Source organism: Suricata suricatta, chromosome 12 (genome assembly GCF_006229205.1).
Source record: "Suricata suricatta isolate VVHF042 chromosome 12, meerkat_22Aug2017_6uvM2_HiC, whole genome shotgun sequence".
Classification (NCBI taxonomy): Eukaryota; Metazoa; Chordata; class Mammalia; order Carnivora; family Herpestidae; genus Suricata; species Suricata suricatta.
In genome coordinates, this window is record NC_043711.1 from 105,202,367 (window position 1) to 105,222,796 (window position 20,430).

A 20,430-nucleotide genomic window follows, 5' to 3' on the forward strand; every position below is an offset into this window, starting at 1 on the left:
GGGCAGGGCCTTCGGGGGCGGCGACATGAGCGCGCCGGCCACGGAGAAGTGCGCCATGGAGGCGCCCACGGCGGCCCTCTGCTGCCGGAGCGCCGCCTCCTGCGCCTCCACCTGCCTCTTCTGCTCCTCGATCTGCTTGTTGAGCTCCTCTATCATCTGCTGCTGCTCCACCAGCGACGGGGCCGCGGGCTCGCCAGGCCTCCCGCTGGGGCCGCCCTTCCCGTCCGCGCACATCCTGTTGGGCAGGTCGTCGATGGCCACCTTGGCCTCCTCCAAGATGGTCTCATCCTCTGGGTCGTAGGCCACCTCCTCCCGCTCGGCTGCCTCCGGGGCCTGGTCCCCATCGGGGCGCCTCCCGCGCTCCAGCTGCGCGTCGCAGGCTCTGTCGGGCCCGTACTCCTCTTCGGGGTCATACGGTCTGTCGTCTTCCTCGTCCTCCAGGGCTCGGTCTCTTGAGAACTGACCGAACTGCTGGACAATAGGGTCCAGTAGAGGTGCTGCGGGCAGCCCGCCATCGGCTGTGGCTTTGGGGTCCTGGTGGGAGGCTGGCGCGGACCCCACGGGCTCTCTGGGAGGGGGGTCGAAGGACTTCTTCTTCCCGAAGAGCGTCTGCAGGATGTGCTCCAGGGGAGAGGCCGTTTTCGAGGTGGAGGGGGCGGCCGGGGGAGCGGTCACGGTGACGGCCGTGGTGGTGGTCGAGGCCGCCGTGGTGGTGGTCGTGGCTCCCGGTTTGAGCGACGACAGGATTTTCAGCACCGACGATGACGCGGGGGCGCCGGGGGGCTCCGGCAGAGGGGGGGGCGGGGGCGGGGTCCCTGGGGGCGTGGTGCTGCCGGACGCGTCCCCGGAGCAGCCCTGGAGCTTGGGGGCTTTCCTCTCAGACTGTGGGGCTGGAGGCCCTTTGGGATAGATAGAAGCTTCTGTTTCTTCTTGGGTCTGAAGCCGGGCCCGCTTCTCCTCGACTCTATCTAACTCTCCGGCACTGGAAGGGCGTTTCATCCTCTGGCAGATCACCAGCCCGAGGATTATGTTGGGGCGCGGAGACTCAAGACCTGAAACACAAAACAGTTGTGCACATTTTAGAATCGAACTTCAGTCTCTGTCCTCCAGACCCAGTCCTGCGAGGGCGGTGATGGCGCACGTGTCAACAGGAAGGAGGAAGACTCTCACTGACAAAACAAAGTCAAGCGTTTGAACAACTTATTGCAAAAGACCACGGACGCACCGTCGCCACCGCCATCCAGCCCCCACGTCACAGCCACGGACCCCGGGGCCCAGCGCATGAGTGAACTCGTCCCGACGGTCAGAGCTTGCATTCCAGGCGTCAAGAGGAGACCTCGCGCGAGCGTGCGGATGCCCACACTGCTGACCCCCAGCCAATGGAGCGCGCGCACCACGGGGTCTGGTTTGTTTCTTAATAAAATCTTAGCTACATTCTTTGATTTGCCGCTTTCTACACATCAGAAAGGGAAGAGCCCTTCCTGGAACTCCCGTGTGGTGCTACGCAGCTTGAGCCACCCGTGCGGACGCCCGCGGTCCGCTCAGGGGGCAGCCCCACACCCAGCGTGTACCGACCCCCCGGCACGCGCCCTCGGGGCAGGGCACCAGCGGCTGGGGCCACAGTCAGCTAACGGGCAAGACCAAGCCGACGGCAAAAGGGCTGCGATAAATGTCCTCGTAGGTTTAGAAAGGCCTTCTGTTAACATCACCAGGAGCCGAGTCCTGCTCTGTCTTTGCGAACGCGGGCCGGGGAGACTGAAGAGAAGGGCGGGCTGAGAGCAGGCCACGTGGAAAACGGGGGGCTCCTGGGCACAGGACGGTTCCTAAAAATTCTCCTTTTTTAAATAAAAAAGCCTTGCTCCGTTCTACCCCGTGCACTTTGGCGGGGACGTTAGAGAAGTTCAGCGGCGAGTCCCCGCACACTCACGATGAGCCCGGGACACCAGGAGGAACTGCAACCACGGCAGCAAAAAGCCCCGCGGCACTGGACAGGAATTTTAGGGAGAAACGATACACAAAGAACAAAAACTCACGTCAACAGCATATTTAAAACCAAATCGCATAAAGCTGATGACATCACTGCAGTGTGTGCGTGTTTACGAGCACCGTACGTGCACGTGCTCCCCTCACTGAACTCACTGCTAGGCTTTCCCGTTCCTTTTGGCTTTAAAGACAATCATGTCACTTGAAATAGTTCCCTGTGGGCACCGTTACAGATTCTCAAACGCCTGTTAGCCTCCCTCAATTCTGACGGAGACGGGTTGACAGGGCGAGCACGGGAGGGGTGGGTGGCCCGTCCAGCACGAGGAGTGTCAGCGGCACCAGAGAAGGCTGCACGGCCGGCGCACCGAGAGCCGCCCTCCCTCCCGTGCCGGGCGGGCCTCCGGCCTCACGGCTGGCGTGTGAGCGCGCGCGTGTCCACTGGACATCCACCGTCGCAGGCTGGGACCTCGCCATCACCTCGAGGCCTGGCTTCCAGAACGTCCTCTCCCTGTCCCCCCAACAAAAGCCACGTAGCCAGGAAAGGAAGAACCGGGCAAAGGCAGGAACAGACTGGACAGTCAGGCAGCCCACACTGTGTCACAAGCCAACGTCTCTGCTCAGCGGACCTGAGGGGTATCGACCAAGTTAGTTTCCTAATTAACACCAGTTCAGGTACCTTAACTTTCGAGGGCACTTCTGTCACCGCAGCGGCTCGCTGGGCACCCGACTGCTCGCTCCGACCCAGTCTGGGTTTGGTCAGTGGCTAGCAGGGCCCTCTGGCCCTTCGGACTGCAGGCCGGCCGCTGGCGGCCCCAGAGGCCACAGCGCTGCTCGGCAAGCCTGGCTCTCCCCGAAGAGCCCGGCCCGAGAGCCCCGTGAAGGGGTGTGCTCAGCCACGAGGGTGGGCGGGGCCCTGGGAGCGGGGAGTCCTCAGGACCTGTCGTCCACGCAGGAAAAGCTCAGCTTCCAGCACACCAACACCAGGACTTGTGGCTCGGGGTCAGGTGTCAGGTCAGTGAGCTGTGCGTGACAGGGAAGCGACCTGGGTCTCCGTCCTGGAGAGTGTGCCTTCACGAGGGAAACTTACAACAGAGGGCTGTGTGGACTGGAGAGGGCGGCTGCTGCCCTCCGGGTCACAGGGGGGACGGCGGCTGAAGCACCCAGCAGTACACTGCCTTGAAAACGGCCAGCTATGCAGGCGTGGGCAACGAATGAGGCAGCTTTCAACTCTCGGCTGCCTCGTCTACACCGATCTCTAAGCAGTCTGATGCAAACCGGTGCTCTGTCTGTCTTAAAGGGGTCGGATCTCATCACCTGACTTGCGTGTTCATGTCATGGTCGCTTTAGTGTCTGAAGGGTAACTGGCACCTCGGCAATGACTGACGTTTGTGGAATAAAATTCGCGGGTCTACTGTGAGCCTCGGAATCGATCTTTACTGACGTGAGTGTGCACCCCAGAATCACCCGTGCTCCATGCTGCCACGGGGAGGTGGCCGGCAAGGCGGCAGTGGGCGAGATCAAACGGGTGCCCACATCTGGGAGGCAGGAGAAGGCCGGCTCCCCTCCAGAACGCCCGTCGCCCAGCCAGGGCCCTGTGCAGGCCTGCCCGCTGCCGAGTGCTCCCTGGGACAGGGTGGCGGAGAGGGTGCGGAGCTGGTGACCACACGGGCTGCCGCTCTGGTTTTGACAAATTCCTCCCTTCGTCCGTCGTTAGCAGCACAGATGCTGACTTGCCCGCCGCCCTGTTGAGGGTTGTTGTTAGGTTTGTAATTTGCAAAGCAGATGGAAACAAGCCACTAGGTGGGTGGGTGGGTGGGTGCTGTGTGCTATCCCCCCACCTCCGGAGGGGTGCCGGGGCACACGGGTCCCCGGGCTGTGCGGCGTGGGGAAACACGGCTGGCTGGCTTTACGCAGGCGCCCTGAGCGCTCCTGGTGGGTCTCCAGCCTCAGCGGCTCGACCCAGACCACCCACATAGGAACCGGGGGCCGACCTAGGGACAGGCACCTGCGAGGTCGTGTGCCAGCTGACTTCCTGACCTGAGACCAAAAAACCCAGGGCTTGCGTCCAGGTGTGTCAGCAGCAGGGACGCCAGGGAAGGGGACAGTGTGGGAGGCACCCCTGCCCCACCCCCTGCAAGCCGGACACGCCCCGGGACAAAACTTAGTTTTAATAAACCGTCTGAAAGCTGACTCCTTAAGCCCCAAACTTTGAAAACAGCGCTTTCGCCCCTAATTCTGGTACGCTACACTATCCTTTTTTTTTAAAGGAAGACTCCTCTGGTCTGAACCCGCCACCACAGAGTCTTCGTCCTGCTGAGAGAAACTAGGTGGGGGCTCACAGGCCATGGTCCTCAAGCAGGACTGGTCCAGAAAGAGGCTTGGCGAGCACAGGGAAACAGCACCCCCCCTCCGGCCACCGCCACGAGCGCGCACACACACACGCACACACACACACACACGCACACACACACACGCCTGTCTTTCCAGCTCGGACCCCGAGGCCGGACGGGGCCCGGGGGCAGCGCGCTCCAGGGAAGGGAGGGTGTCGTCCGGCCTCGTCCGTCCGGGCGCCCAGAGCAGCGCGGCCCTGCAGGCCCTCAGCCAGGCGGCGGCTCGTCCTCCGTCACAGCGCACCTGCGACAGGAGCTACAAATGGTTCAAACTGAAACAACCAGTGACCAGTTTCTAGAAAATATTTTTATTGATTCTGAAGGAGAAAGTGATACATCGTAATCGAGAGCGTATTTGACTTTGGTGACCGTGCGAGCACAGCCACTCACACCGCACGCACAGCAGAACCGAGGGGAGCTTACCTGACAACACTTCCACCCAGAAGCTTCCAGCTAGTTTAGAAAAGCAGTTTAGGAGGAGTACAGAAGCCGGCACTAGGGATCTGCTCCAGGCGCACAGCCCCCCACGCCGTGCACCCAGCCAGGCGGCAGCCCTGCCGCCTCCAGCACGTGCCTCTTAGAAGCCAACGTCACCCGACAGGCGTTCCGGGCGAGAACCTGAGCCCCGAGTCACTCGGGGGTGACGAGGCACCCTGGCCTGGGTCCAGTCCTGTTGGGGTCACAGGGGACATATGAGATGAAATGTCCGTGACTGGTCTTCCTTCTGTGAACTAGGCCTTGAGGCGTGGAGAGCACCGGAGACCCACGTCCCCAGGGGAGGAACCCTGTCAGCCCGGCCGCTCACACGAAGGTCCCAAGTGAGAGGACAGGCTGCTGGGTGGGGGGAACTCAGGCTTCCCAGGTGTCTTCTGAGATTACTAAGCTGTCAGGCGGTTCCGAGTGACACCGTGTGACAGAACACGACAACCTGGTGCTCGCGCGGACGAAGACGCCCTCGGGAGCTGACTGTGCTCTGCAGTGCCGCGCGGCCGCTCGGGGGAGGGCTGAGGACGGACTGCGTGCGCACACCTCTCCGCGTGTCCCGGCAGGAGCGCGGCGCCGCGAGAACACGCAGCGCCGGCCAGGGGTCAGGCGCACACAGAGGCCCCGGGGCAGGACGTGGTTGAAATGCCCTCTAGTGCAAACCCGAGTTTCGGGCGAGTCCATGTCACCAAAATCTACTGGGCTCCTGAGCGCGGGAGGTGAGGGCACCCATGATTTCCTACAGGAATGAAATGACCTTCCACACACGGAGCTCTGGGTAGAGCTGGTCACTCCTGCAACACCCTCCCTCCCTCTACCCTCAGCGCCTCTCTGCACCCTCTCCCTACTCACACAACACGCCCCTGGCCCAGGCTGGGGGCTCCCCAGAGCCATAGCCCTGCTCCCTGGAGGGAGCATCTACCGGGTGTGTGACCTCAGGCAAGGGACAGCCGTGGGCAGGGCTGCAGCGGAAACCGAGGATGCCCCTCACCAGGCAGAGGGACGCCACTACTGGCACCCTCCGACTGGCCTGTGCTTTCAAGGGCTGCCCTCCAGAGGCCACCTCCTCGAGACGGGACAGACGTTCCCATGCCTGGCCCTGCAGATGCGTGCACACACGACACACACACCAGGCCACATGCACGGCCTTCCAAACACACGCACATACGCACAACACACACCCGGCACGAGACCAGGACACACGAGCATCCGTACTGGGAGAGCGCCGAGTCGCGCTGTGACCACGTGAAGCAGGTCAGGTAGGTGACCTGGCCTGGGGTCAAGGCTGTCTGGCTGCAGAAGCGTATCAAATACAGATACCCAGAGGTTAACGGCAGGTAACGGCGTCAGGAAAATGGAAAGCACGCACTGAATGGGTTAGATTTAGGGCCCGAGAATGAGTGCGCTCAGGAGGCTCTTGAAGCGGTGCTGCAGCTCCGGGGGCGTGTCGGTGTGCCCGGTGCCCGTGCACTCAGGGGATCGGGCGAAAGGCCCCCCACCCCCGGCCTTGCTGGTCCCCGCGTCACCCTTCAGTGTCCCGTGGGGTCCCCGGCTTTCCGCCAGCTGGGCTGCGCCCGCTGTGACTCCAACGGAGGGTCTCCTCTCCTGTCCACGGCAAGGAACTCGGACCGCCTAGCCACGGAGCCCAGCCCCTCGCACCCCTGCCCAGGCGGGGCCCCCACAAAGGCCCCCGTCCCGCTCATCCCACAGCAGGGGCTCAGGGAAGCTTGCCACGGGGCAGGTTACTACGGTTTAAAGGGAGGCTGGAGTCTCCCCCACTGCTCTGGGGACCCCTGCATCTGTGCCAGGGGGAGCCCCACGCCTCCGCTTCCGCTACATTCTCCACGCGAGCTCCTACACTGGTGACTGACCGGAGAGTCTCCGCGGGGCCCGAGAGCGCGGCTTCTTCGTCTTCAGCCTCCAGGAGCACAGGACGGAGGACCAGGGAGCAGGCCAGCGCGCTTCACACAGCCACTCGCCAAGAACCTCCACCACGACGCCCGTCAGGTGGCGTCTCTTCCCCCCGCGGAATGTGGGAGGGGACACCCCGAAGTACTTGGCTGTTAAAATGTGCTTGGCATGGAGGCCACTTCGCGCAGTGTGCCCGTGGGGCCCCGGCCCCGCAATGGCAGACGCCACCGACACCGTGTGGGGCTTCTGACCCGCAGGGTGCAGCTGCGCCCAGCGCGGGCGCTAAGGGCGGGCTCCAGTCGGACCCGGGCCGTGCGTGTGGTGGGGGCAGGCACTCTGGCGGGAGCGGCCTCTCGGGGCCCCGCTACGGTTTAGGGGCGGTGGGTACAGTGCGTGGCTGTGGCGGGAGCGCCTGTCAGGGCGGGTGCCAGGGCCAAGGGCATGGGGGCGCCAGGTCCTGGCAGGGGCAGTGCTCGACTGGCTTTCAGCCGAAGCCTCTAGCACAAAGCGCTTCCAAGAGGGTCGCCGTGTGTCAGACACAGCGCAGCGCCCGCCAGGTGCTCCTAGTCCTCGGGGACTTCGTGGCCAAGGAGGCACTTCAGTGTGGGCGCCTCCTGCTCTGGGTAACTAGTCCCGCGCCTTCTTCCACTCATGGGGTGAGAAAGAGCTGGCCCCCACAGACCAGCTTCCCCTTGGAATCACCCTCCACCCCTTGACAAGGCTGAATTAGTGGCTTTTTTGGTTTTTGTTTTGTTTTTTTACAGACTAACTTGTAAGTGATCCTCCACGAGCACAGCTTTCTAGGCAACGAGCAGAGTCGGCCCTCCTGCGGCGCCCGGACGCCCGAGGGGAGCCCGCCTGGCGTGAGCGCGGCCCCGAGCTGCTGGCAGGGCCGGTACCCTCCTGGCGGCTGCTGGGGACTTTCCCCTCCGTGTGTCACTCTCTACGACGGTTCAGGCCAGAGAGGAGGCTACTTCCAGCGCCCCCCACCCCTGCCTCCAGAGGCCGAGTCCTACAGCTCGGCACTGCTCCCCCTGCACTCCGTGCTCCTGCTGCTAGAAAGGCTGTGTGCAGCTCGGGAAGACGTGGTGTTGGCGGGAAAGGGACACGTGGGATCGGGTGTGTCTTGTCACCACTAAGAAAACTGGCGCTTACCTGGTCCCTCAAAGGGCAAGAGTTTGGACGGAACGGGGTCCTTGGCGCTCAGCGGGATCAGGTAGAGGTCCTTGACGTGCCTGCTGTTGTTGGCCACGACCCCGAAGCGGCCGCGGCTGCTGAAATAGGAGTAGAGAGACACATAGGCCACCTCCTCCTCCTCGGTGGCGGCGTGGAAGCGGATGAGACACAGCTCCTGCGGCACAGACAGGACGAGAGCGCGTTGGCCTGCGGCCACCAGAGGCGGCATCTGTGTGCTGCCTGTAAGCTCGCCCGCGGGACGGCAGGCCCCCGGACACGGTCCCCACAGCCCCGCCGGGCGCACGTTAGGACGGCGCTAGGGCAGCGCGGTGCCCAGTGTCCGGCTGCCGGGCGCAGGCCCTGGTCTGGGCAGGACTCTCCTTCTTAAGACCACCCTATTCAGAGCCCCGCGTCCTCGGAGCGGCCCCTCCCACGGTGTTCTCGCACCAACGCATCCCTGCTGTGGTGCCGGCCGGGAGCCGCCTCTGGGTGGACCGTGAGGATGGAAGTCCTGACCACCCAGACGTGTGATCTAGGAACCCAGAGGGTCTGAGCCCCATGTGGAGGCCGAGGAGAACCACGGCCCCTCCCCTGCTGCAGCCCGGCGGCCGCTGTGTCTCAGGGGCTGGCGCTGCCCAGGCCTCGAGCACCAGCCGGTCACCATGAAGCACCCGCTGGCTCCTTGGGTCACAGAAACAGTGAGGAGGCACTGTGCCTGTGTTTCTCACTAGCACTGAACAGCACACATATTACTGAAACAAATTCTGATAAGACTGCCATCAGTGTTTTACCCAAACACACACACTCTGCTGTCCGGCTACAAACATAATTTCAAACATTTCCCTGGCACCATTTAGTAGCTTACAGGCTGACGTTTCAAGTACTAACCCATCAAGATGAAAAGTGAAAGAGGCGAGAGCTGCATTGAAACGCACACCTTCCTCACAGGTGCAGAGACCAGACTAAAGGAGGTACCTTAGACACCGAAGACTTGAGCTTGCCGACATAGTCCCAGACCGTGCGGGGCGCGATCCTTCCGCCGATGTGAATCGTGTCCGGCAGGTCCTACACAAAACATACTTGGGGTAAATGACCCACAACACCACGGTACCTGTAAACACCGATGCAGGGATTTCCACACATCCAACTACCTGAGACTCAGGAGAACAACTATTCCAAAGATGGTCACACTACATTAAATGTGGCCTGCTTAACATCCAGGATTAGGAGTCACCAAACATAAGTGTGGTACGATGGCCTCCTGGCAAACGGGATCATATTTTGCAAAAATCTGGGGTCATCCTTTGTGAATGTACACGCACGGCAACGAGCTACGATCCAGAACGACTTACTAGACCACGTGCTGAGGCCGTAGGTACCAGTGCTGTTTACAGACTCTGGAAAAGCAGAGCTGTCACGTGTGTCACTACATGCCAACAGTCACCCGCGCCAGACCACGCCTTCAGCTGGGAGTGCGCACCCTGGGGAACCGCCCTCACTGCACCAAGGAAGGAAGACGGTGGGGGCTTTGTCGTCAATGTTGGGACGCCCAACTGCTCAGCCCAACTGCTCAGCGCAACGTCTACCGCTGTCCAAGGTGCTTAACCTGCGGACGGGTGACGGCAGGCTCTCCGTGCCTTCGAACCCTACAGGCCCGCCACACTTGCTGGAGGCCGCCTCATGGACCACGCGGGGTCAGGGCATCTACGGAAGCCGGGCGCACGTCCGCCCGCGCACACGCTCCCTCTCCCGGCTCTAACCTCACTGAGATAGTCACAGCACCCCGAGACGGGATATGCCTTAGTGACAAATTTCGCTACACTCTGCATGTTAATAAATCCTTTCCAGATGGTGCTGAGTCGAGACAGAAAGAGGGCTGTGTCTCCTTCTGGGGGGGACCTTGACTCGGAGAGGCTGTAAAACAAAATTAGAGAAAGGAAATAAATCTTTCTTTCTGCACAAAGGATTTCCAAGTATGGGGAACTTCTTCGATCACACCAGCTAGATTAAATTCCTGTGAGTTTCGGAAGTTTTTTCAAATCAGGTACTTGACCCACTATGCATCCCAGTCAAGAAAAAATAAACCAGGGAGGCAACAAACCTGAACGACCACAAGGTCTCATTTCAGGTTTCACGAGACCTACGTTTAGAAGGACAAGCACACAGGCTGCCAGCAGGCCTGCTAACGCCCGTGCAAAGCATCCCAGCGCTGCTGCATTCGGGGCACAGTCGTCTAAGCTGAACGGCGGGACCCCGCCCCCCGCTGCTTCCGTCAGCCCTCAGGGAGCGCACCTGACGCGAGGTGACGGAGGCACCGGCAGGAGGTATCTGGGCTCAGGGGAGGAGGACGGCTTCGCGAGGATGGACTTGGGCACCGCCACCGAGGTCACGGCAGGCTTCAGGATGTCCTGTCGGGATTCCCCTGCGTGGGCGCCGTCTGGGTGGGCTGCTGCGGGGGCCGTGACTGTGCACGACCCGCCCGGGGCGGTCCTGGGATCTCGGCCAGACACCGTGACTGTGGTGAGCACTGGGCCCCCACAGGTGCCTGCACAGGAGGGGCCTTCCACAGTGGAAGGTTCTGGGTGGCCGTCTCCTGGAGGCACAGGGAGATACTTGCTCTCCGAGAGCGCACGGGAAGCCGCGCCGTCCAGCTCTGGCTCGGCGGCGCGCTCAGGCAGGGCTGCCGGCCCCACGTCATCCGCCGAGCTGAGAACTGGCTCAGAGGGGGTGCCGTCCTGCTTGGGTCTGGACTCCTCCTTCTTAGAAGCCGACAGCTTTTGCTTTTTTGGAGCTGGTTCATCTTCTGACGACGGAACCTGACCTGAAGAACACGGGGAAGGCCTTTGTGAGATACCCCACACATTCGAGGGCACAGCCTGCTCACGAGCAGATAATTTCTTAAAAGAATTAAAAAAAAAAAGTCCCATCATAAAGGCAGAAGCTCCACAACTTCAGAAAAGCGCTACAGTCCTTTCACTGGTTAAACTTGGGCAGAGCACAACCACCACCAGAAGGGTCAGGCCCCGCTCCGGAGGCGGGCGCCCCGCTTGGTGCTCACCTGTGCAGATCTTACAGTTCAGGTCGAACAGGTGCGCCCGGTGCTGACTCGTGGTGTCTTTCAACATGCTGCTGAAGACGTCCAGCAGGGGCGCGGCGCTCTGCTCCGGGACGGCCCGCACCGACTCCTGCTGCTCCTGCGGGCCAGGACGGACGCCTGAGCCCTGCCGGTCTGCCCCGCGGCAGCGGCACGGACAAGCGCGCATGAAGGGCCACCGAGCACAGTGCTGGTCAACGCAGATGCCCCGCCCCTCAGGAACGGATTACTTTCGCCCCGTCCTCGTGAACCCTGGGAACCCCAAAGGCTTACGTCGGAATCGGACACAGGTGGGGAGTCCTCCATGTCGGGCGCGGTTTCCTGCTTCACGGTGGCCTGTCTACTTTCACTGTGCAGCTTGCTTCTGGACTCCATCACCTGCCGCGGCGGGGACACGGAGCCTGAAACCCTGCTCGCGCCCCACCCGCCCGCCGCCCGGCCCCCTCGCTGGCCACCACTCACGGCTCTTGCCGGCCGCTCCCGCCACGTGGACAGCTCTTTAGACACCAGCTCTTCTGGCTTCATCCTCACCAGCTTTGCCAACGGGATCTCCTCCCGCAGAACGCGGTGGAAGAGGCCCTACAAACAGACATCCTTTGTTCACTTGTTCAAAGATGCTTCGCAGCTGCTTCGGCCACACCGCAGGGAGTCTGAGAAGAGCCCCCCAGCACGAGAAGTCTTGCCAGAGGCCTGGCGGCAACAGGATGAAGGACCGAGCGCAGCAGGCGCCTGACCTCGCCAGTAGCCCACGGGGCAAACGCCAAGCTGTCCCCAATGGAGAGTCAACGGGTCCAGAGAAACACTGGCACTGGCGGGCCGCAAGCCCGTGTGGCACTGACTCTGCTGAGAAGTCCTCACAGAAGAAAACCAACTCAAAAAGGTACAGTGTGAGGGGCGTCTGGCGGGCTCAGTCGGGTGGGCGCCCAACTCTTGATTTCGGCTCAGTTCATGATCACACGGTTCGTGAGATTGAGCCCTGAGTCAGGGGCCACACTCCCAATATGAAGCCCTACTTGAGATTCTTTCTTTCCCTCTCTTTGCCCCTTGTCCACTCATGCTCTCTCTCAAAGTAAATAAACTTAAAAAAAAAAAAGTATAAAAAAAAAGGCACAGGGACAGAGATAAAGGGAAGAGACGCTTCTGCCACGGGCCTACTGCACTGTGCCGAGAAGTCTGAGCATCTGACTCTGCCCTGAGCCTACGGAGAGACCACGGGGGAAGACGCCACGCCCCAGGGGCAGGAGGGGGGACGCGCACCAGGCGAGGGGCCAGTGCTTTCCCAGTGAGTCACTGACACTGCCCCCCGCGAGAGCACGGCCTGCCCCAGGGGCCAGCGCTGCGGGTGCGCTGTGGACCAGGTACGGCCCCGAGCACGCCCGCTCAGCCCAGGGTGCGGGAACAAGGCAGGAAAGGCTGTCTGGAGCCGAAATGTGGAGACGCCCGCATCCTAAGATCAAGAGCCTCAGTGTTACTCTGGAGCCAACAGAACGACAGAAATTCTTACAGAATTTTTACAGCCATGTTTAAAAAAGAACAATCTGGTGGGACGAGGAGGGGCTTCGGAGAAGCCGTGAGAACCCCCGGCCCCCGGGGCGGGACGAACGGGAGTCTCTACCCCGGCAGTGCACGTCCTTCCGGCGTCACCACAAAGCGTGGCCCAGGGAAACCGGGGCGGGGACGTTCCCACGCCAGCCATGCACACACACCTGATTTTTGGGGTCCTTGAGGTTGAACATGATGCTGCGGTATTTACTCTTGTAGCGGTTGTCTGTGACTTGGAACAAATTAAACATCTCTTTCTCAATGTGGAGGGCGATCTTCCCGACCTCGTTTTCTGTCATGATCAGGTCGTCGCTGTCGTTGACTCTAGGAGCAAGAGAAGAAGGGCCGAGTGAACCACCGCCCGTGCGGGGCCCCAAAGCACGGCAGCCACAGAACGGCCGCGCCGCGTCCACCTCAACGGCCAGAAGTCAAGTAGGAGAGCCCACCTCTTCCACAAAATCTCCTTCAGGGAGCGCCTTATGTTCTGCCGGATTTGTGAATTTGGCTGGGAGAGGGCGGGGCTCGAGGTCCCCAGGCGTCCCGGGGCTGGAGAAGCCACAGGCACGGAGGTGGCGGCCGGCTTCCTGAGGGCCCCGACCAACGCGGCAGAGCCGGGTAACTTTTTAGAAGTGGATGCGGCAGCCCCGGGTGCCAGCCTGGCCGGCTTGGCAGTGGGGGTGCCTCCCGGGGGGGCCACCGAGAGCCACGGCCTCTTAGGGATGGTGCCCTTGAAGCCCGCTGGCGACTTCTTGCTGGCCGCTTTGGCCGCCGTTGCGTTTGCGAAGGGAGGAGACTTCTTGGGCAGGAGGTTTCTGGGCGCAGGCTGTTTGCCACCTGCTGCGGAGCCCGGAGGAGCCATCTTCCTCGGCCCAGCGGCCACCAGCGCGGTCTTCTCCTCCACACGCCTGTCCTCCTTCATGGCTGCAAACGAGACACGCACACGCTTAGTGAGGCGGGCGGTGGCGGCTGTGCGCTCCCCGACTCCAAAACACGCTCACCCTTGAACTAGCAGAGCTTACTGCGCATGACTCTGGGAGAGTGGCTTACAATCGCGAACTATTCGCAAGTGTTGCAAGTAAGGGCTGCCAGCAACACGGTGAGCGACCTCGCCTTGTCTCAGAACTTGTCGCTTTGCTACGTTATATTAAACCTTTTACTCCAAGCAACAAACCCGAGTTTCCAAAGGCTTAATTTAAATTATTAAGCTTGAAAACTGAATGGCAAATTCCGCGTCATTAGGAAAAGACTCAGAAAAGGGCTTTCACAAAGAATTCAAGTGTAATGTTGTTGTGCACCTGAGTGCAGAACATCTTCCCGGACGGGTCAGACAGATGTGCTCGCTCCCCGGCCCCGCTCCGGTGGCCGCACGCGGATGCCCCCCACCCATCTGGACAACAGGTGCAAAGGAGGGCACCTCGAGGGCACTCTCAGCACGGGGAGGGTCAGCCACTCCACTCGCAAAGAGTGAGAGGGGTGGACAGCCGTGCCCACCGACAGCCATCTGCTTGTGCCAGTTATGGGGCAGGCCACTGAATTCGAGCTTCTGATCCAAACAAGGGCTGTAATCAAAAGCTGAAACAATATTGAAACTCCTTCACTTGCACAAAAATCTTTAGGTAATGCTAGCACCTGGTGGTCAGGGAGACCGAGAGCACGTGAAGGACCAGACGATCAGAGCGAAGGGGCGAGGCCGGCAAGGGAGGCGGTTCTGGGGGCCACAGCCGGCCGAGGGGCAGCGCATGCAGCAAGGTCTCGGACAGACCCTGCTCGGAGCCGAATGGCCAGGACGCTGCATGGGCACACGGTCAGGGTGGTGGCTAAGTCACTCGGGGGACCACCGGAGAAACTGCACCTCAAAACGGGGGAGGGGGGGCTCCCACATTCGCTGCAGCGCCCCCGGCGGGGCTTCTCTCAGCCGTTCTAATGAGCGAGGGAGAAAGTCTCAGGCCTCTGAGAGGCCCCCCCACCCCCCGACTTACAGACAAGCCTGGCACAACCAGCAGCCCTCCTGTGGCTGCAGGTCCCTGCTGTCACGCCTCCTTCCTGCAGGGGGGGGGGGGCCAGTGGGAGCTGAAGGCCTGGGACCTCACCCCTCCTCTCTCTAAACGCAACTTCCAGATCCCACCAAGTCTGCATTGACCACGCCACACGGACCCACACTCAGGACAGCCAGCCTCACGAGTACGACGTCACCGGGCGTCAGCTCGGACTCCACAGCCTGTATTTTCACCTCAGAGCCTCCAACCTCCCCACCCTGCCCAAGGTGGCCTGCGCCCCACCCCGCCCCGCCAGCTGTCACCTGTGCTGGCACCAACAGCCACCCCTGTAAAGGCCTCGAGAGCTGGATTTTTCAAGAAAGCACACTGAAGCGACGATGAGGTCTCACAAAGCAAAAAACGGGCACGATAGGGCCAAACGTTTCTTCGCAGCCTCCCAGCCCATCAAGTTCTTGTGACCAAGGTCACAGACCTCAGCGCTCACACACAGACTTTTACCAACTCAGATTTGGCCACGAGGTCCGCCTTGACCGGGGTGGGGGGCTGCTAGCTTGGGGTGGACTCAGGTGGACGGTCCCTTTTCCCGCAGGAAGCAGGGGGCCAGGGAAGGGCAGCACAGCAAGGACAAAGGACGGGCAGCAAGGCCCCCAGCAGCTGCCCTGACGACGGACGCCCAGGCCTGGTTCTGTCACTGCCTTTCATCAAGACAAACTCTGCCAACGGTCCTTTGGGGGCACGCCTAAAACGCTGGCCTAGGCCACCTCTAGACACCCTGGGAAGGCCCGTCACGGACAGGACCCCTGTGTGACGAGGCCAGAAGCAAATCTCGTCACTTGACATGTAAGTGGCTGCATTTCATTTAAGGTGGAAAACTGGAACTCTCAAACCGCTTACTTCAAGGGTGCCTGGTGGCTCAGTCAGTTAAGCCTGTGACTTTGGCTCAGGTCATGATCTCATGGTTTGTGAGTTTAAGCCCTGTGTCAGGCTCTGCGCTGACAGCTTGAAGCCAGTTTCAGATTCTGTCTCTCTCTCTCTCTGGCCCTCCCCCACTTGCTATCTCTCTCTCAAAAGTAAACAAACATAAAAAAAAAATTAAAAATAATAAAACGTTTCCTCCAGTCTCTCTCCCAGTCAGAACCTCAGATCGATGCTCCCACCTGTCTAACCCGTGTGCTCACATTCACGGAAAAGCCAAGTCAACATTCTTTTTAGGACACTCCCAGTATGTGGGACTGAAGTGATCTATCACCCAAAAAGGCTTTAGTGGTAAATGAACGAACACCATCTCTTTAAAAAGCAGGAGATGCCTTTCCTTAACCACGGTGCTGTTTTACAGAACTGGCTGCTACCTTTTTTAAAGTCAACTCATTATCCCTAACCTGTGCTCCACAGACTACACAACAGGCAGATTATTAGTACAATGTTCTAAACTGATGGGCTCCACCAGCGCGCTGGACACGCCCAAGTCCCGCTCAGATACGCTGGCACTGTGCCAACGGCTCTGTCCAGCAAGCACCGCAGATGCCGCCGCCTCTAGTCCCACTGCCGGGCAGGGGTGCGTCAGCTGCTGCCAGTGACTGACCCTGTACAGCACTGGAATGTTCTCACAGTGAGAGAAACGATTATTTTTGAGTACAGCTTAAATCATTTGCAGATTCTTCATCCAGACTCACTAAATGTATGATGCTGTGTATGTTTACAAAAGGGCCAAGAGTAATTGTGTAATCAGAAAAACATTCTAGAAAGCCACACAAGAGCAGCTTCAGGGGACTATTGGCCCCAAGCACTGAAGGACTCTCTGGTCCACAAAGGTAAGGTGGCCACACTCTCCTGGAGCCCGCTGATGTGCTGGAGGGAGGCAGCCCAAGGGGTGTGCCCAGTGCGTGCCACCTTGGCAGCCAAGGCTCCTTAGCGCCCACACCCTGGGGCCTGCTCGCGGGGAAGGGCTAGGCCAGGCAGAACTCAGGGGGCTGTCTGGGACCTTAGCAACGAGAGGAGGAAGAGCTGCTGCCTGGAGATCAAGCCATCATCCTGGATGCAGCGGCTTCTGTGGGATGCGGCCACTTGGTGGTAACAGAGGAGAGCTTTGGGGTGAAGCCTAGCAGAGCGCACCCTGGAATCCGGGCCTGTCTCCGCGCCAGGGGGCCGTGGTGCTGCAGCCTCGCTGGCCGCTGGGTGGCAGTGGCGGGCCTCAGTGGAGCCGGGAGCACAGGCTCCAGCAGAGGAAGTGGCAGCTGCCCAGGTGAAGCTCCGGCCCGCACAGCCCAGCGGGCCCAGAAGGCACGACTAGGGGCTGCCCTTCGCGGGAACTGGTGACAAACCCTCGGTGCGGCTGCAAACTGCTCTAAAGCTTTTGTTTTGATCCTGCCCCGACTAGTTCCAGTTCACCCTAAAATTCCCCAGAGGAAACAGGCACACTTGCCTCGGGTGACCAGCTCTAAAAGCCAAGTAAGACTGTGCACTTCTGGGCGGCAGGAGGGCAGACTCAGGGAGTCCCGCGGTGCGCGCAAGGCACCCACGGCCCCAAGCGAGAGACCACGTGCTCCCTGGCAGACCCGCCCACTGGCTCAGCATCTCAGCCCCAGCAGCCGGCAGGGTCCAAATTGTGCTCCTCCCTGGAGAGCCGGGCAGTCCTGCCCAGGGACGACCTAGCGAGGCCTCCTCCACCGGAAGGAAAGGCAGAGTTGGGCAGGCCAGGGTTTCCCACCTCCGACTGCCAGGGCTTCTGGGGTGAAAAGTGACATTAACAGTAGCAAGAGAAAGCCATGCTGCTCTTGTGCCTTTGCGTAAACACTTTAAAGTGAAACCATACCAACTTACTCTATCAGAAAACATGTACCCCCACCCCCATGAGCGCTCATGCCAAGTGTAAGCTGCACCCCGAGGCTGTTTGGACCAGACACCATCCTCAGGATGTCTTTATGTAGACCCCCAAATTGTCATGGTCAGGCTTCACAAAGCTTTTCTAGGCTTTTCTCTTACTGATGTCCCATATTCGGGTGACTTCCGCCTTAACAGAGAGGCGCACCGAAGTCTCCTTAGGGACCTTGTAGGAAACCAAGTGGACACTTGAAGCAGGTCTCCCTCCCTCATCTTAAGTGTCACGTGCAGTGCTCTGAAAACCAACCCCCCAAGCTCACTTGTGTCGGGTGGGTGACTGTCCTTCCGCGTGAGCCACCTGGAAGACGGGCACCAAGGCCTTATGGGGAAATGGGCACCTCACTCTCCCTGACGACATAGCTGCCATCAGGCGAGTGGCCTGTGGCCGATGTGGGACTGGACACAGGGCCGGAGGCTCGAGTCGGGGCAAGGTCTCTAACTGGCTGAGGCGTGACCACAGCCCCCACGAGTGAGATGGCAGCCATGTCCTCCGCACCCAGATGGTTTACTAGCCTGCCCCATACATGGGGGCGGGGGGGGAGGCTTGTCAGGAGCAGCCCGCTGGCCCTTCTCTGTCCGTTCCTCGTCCCAAAGGGCCCCAGTGCACAGCACCCCCCAGGCCGCCGGCCCCACGGCCATTACCTCTGCGCAGTCCCGGCTGGGCTTCCACAGACTCTCCCCACTAGAAGAGGGCCCAGCCTTCTCTCCGCAACGCTGCTTCGGTTTACAGAAGCAAAGAATACGGCCATGTGCACGGGGACACGTCACACACAAATTCAGGAACGTTCTAGCTTTATGCAGACGGCCCTGAAATCCATGTCGTGCCGGCAGGACTAGAGCACCACCATCGAAGGGACCTGTGGACTCCGGGACACTGACGGCTGCCGAAGGACCCTCCTGCAGCCTCGGTCTTTACGGATCACGGCAGGTCTGCAGCTCCCCAAAGTCACGCGGGCCTCACTGAAGAGCAGCTGGTGTGAGTGAGGCCAAGACTGCTGGGAACTTCCTGCACCCCACCCACCAGGGGCCACAGTACTACGACTCAGGGGTAGCACTGGGAGCCACTGAGGACGTCCTCCCAAGTGTTGATGAACTTGTGCAACCTTTTCCTCACCTCCTTTTCCGAAGTTACTACTTTTGTTAGGCGCATGAAAGGCTCAAAGCGCCAGGAGCATCCTCTGAGACCAACCAAGCCCCGGCTACACGGAGAACATCAAGAAGTTGTTGAGCTAAGTCCTCTATCAGTAGGAGTTTTGGGTTTTCCTCCGACTGGGGGGAGAAAATTGGCTCAGATATACCAGGTCTGATTTGTCCCCAACCATTTTATTGCCAACGGCCATTTTGGACCAGATAAAAATGGCTCACGCAACTGGCAGAACCCAGGGCCGCCCACACCCAAGGATCTAGATTTCTTTAACACATTCCTGGTCCTAGGACCCCCACATTTGTTACTGCGACTTTAGGGTTCCTGAAGTGTGCCTGTGGAGCCCACACCCCTAGTTACGTTCGAGAAAAACCATTCTCCTCGATCCGTTTCGTAAGCAGGCGGACAGTCTGTGTGGTGTGCCCAGGCCCTCAGAGAGGAAACGCTTCTATCTGCATGAGCTGTCTTAAGAAATGTGAATTTGGTTGGAGAGGTTGTTAGGCTTTTCCACTCTACTTCTCAAAGCTGGATGGAACTGCAGAAATCCCATTTTCCAGCCCAAATCTGTCCAGAACCCTGGTGTTTGAAGTCTCCTAATGAGCCCACCCCGAGGGTCCGAGATACCAGGCATGGTGCATATGGGCATCAGAACCCCGCTCCCAACTCTAACAAGTCAGGGGGAGCTTAGAAAACAGTTTCCAGCCCTCTTCATGCCTTCACAGTAACAGGCGGTTGACCCAATGAACAAGAACAGAAAAAATAAGGTTATCAAAGCAAGTTTCATGATTTGGGGGAAGAAACAAAGTGGTAATTGCTTCTGCATGTTAAAGAAACCATACAGAAATCCTCAAAAACAGTTAAAAAACAAAAAATTAGAGAAGCAACTGTATGTGAACCGCGCCACCCCCGCTGGGACTTCTGTGGGGGAAGCAGAAAGAGCCAAGTCCTTGCCTGCTGGATGGAAGGGTTCCCGGCACCCGTGTTCACAGACAGCCGCCCCGCACCCACCACCCAAGGTCAGCGCCCGCTGCCTCGGAAGGACAGGGGCAGGTGGCGCCCCGCGGCAGGAAGCACGACGTGCTGCGTCGCCATCTACCCGCAGGCTTGACACGCACCCCGGTCAACGTGGGAACGCCGCCTCCTAGCGTTGTCCCAGCCAGCTCACCCCAACCCTGAAAAGGGCTCCTCTCCGCAGCCAGGGAGAAAGGAAGGCGGGGGTCCCCGCAGGGGACACAGGTGTCTGCTGTGTGCGTGTGTGCTGCCTGCACCCCCAACTGTGGGCTGATAGTCTGGGGGACAAGGGAGAGACACTACTACTCACCAAGACCGAAGTCGGAGATTTTACCGACTGGGAGAGGACATTTCTGGGATAACAGAAAAAGATCAGAAGCAACTAGCTCAAAAACATGTCCCTTCGGCATTCTGTAAATTATGGCTCTCCACCACCTCTAATTCTGAGATGCAAGTGTGCTGAGACGGGCCAGCAGTCACCGGTCTGTCCCGTCAGCTGAAGCAGCTCAGGCCTCACTGGGGGGGCGGGGGGCAGGCTGATATGCAGAAGCAGCTGGCAGAGGTGTGGAGGGAGGTGAGGGGCAGAGAGGCAGAGGTAAGAGGGGGCGGAGACCCTCACCCCATGTGCCCCGTGCTGGTCGCCCAGCGGCCCCCGCCCCCCCTCGTGCCAGCTTTTGGGGTCTGGTGGGCGGATGGAGCCGTCCAGCAGGCAGCCGCCCAGGGCTTCTGGGGTGACTCCCGGTGTCCTTTGTCCTGCCACGTGCCTACGACCAACCCCAAGCAGCAGTGTTCCGAAGTGACTGCCCCCCCCCCCCCCCC

The 20,430-nt window shown here is 60.2% G+C and overlaps 1 protein-coding gene across 1 annotated transcript in view; it reads right to left on the reverse strand.

Annotated features, from left to right (window-relative positions):
* Window positions 1-3,401: 3,401 nt before the first annotated feature.
* Window positions 3,402-20,430, reverse strand: part of DIDO1 (death inducer-obliterator 1) — a 32,776-nt gene continuing 15,747 nt past the window's right edge. The window contains exons 7-16 of the mRNA XM_029918133.1: window positions 13,026-13,500; window positions 12,744-12,903; window positions 11,500-11,616; window positions 11,311-11,415; window positions 11,002-11,137; window positions 10,236-10,764; window positions 9,704-9,857; window positions 8,919-9,008; window positions 7,923-8,118; window positions 3,402-3,725 (exon numbers count right to left, since the gene is read on the reverse strand). Of these exons, the coding sequence (XP_029773993.1) occupies window positions 3,694-3,725; window positions 7,923-8,118; window positions 8,919-9,008; window positions 9,704-9,857; window positions 10,236-10,764; window positions 11,002-11,137; window positions 11,311-11,415; window positions 11,500-11,616; window positions 12,744-12,903; window positions 13,026-13,500 (1,994 nt within the window). The 3' untranslated portion in view covers window positions 3,402-3,693. The remainder of the gene's footprint in view (window positions 3,726-7,922; window positions 8,119-8,918; window positions 9,009-9,703; window positions 9,858-10,235; window positions 10,765-11,001; window positions 11,138-11,310; window positions 11,416-11,499; window positions 11,617-12,743; window positions 12,904-13,025; window positions 13,501-20,430) is intronic.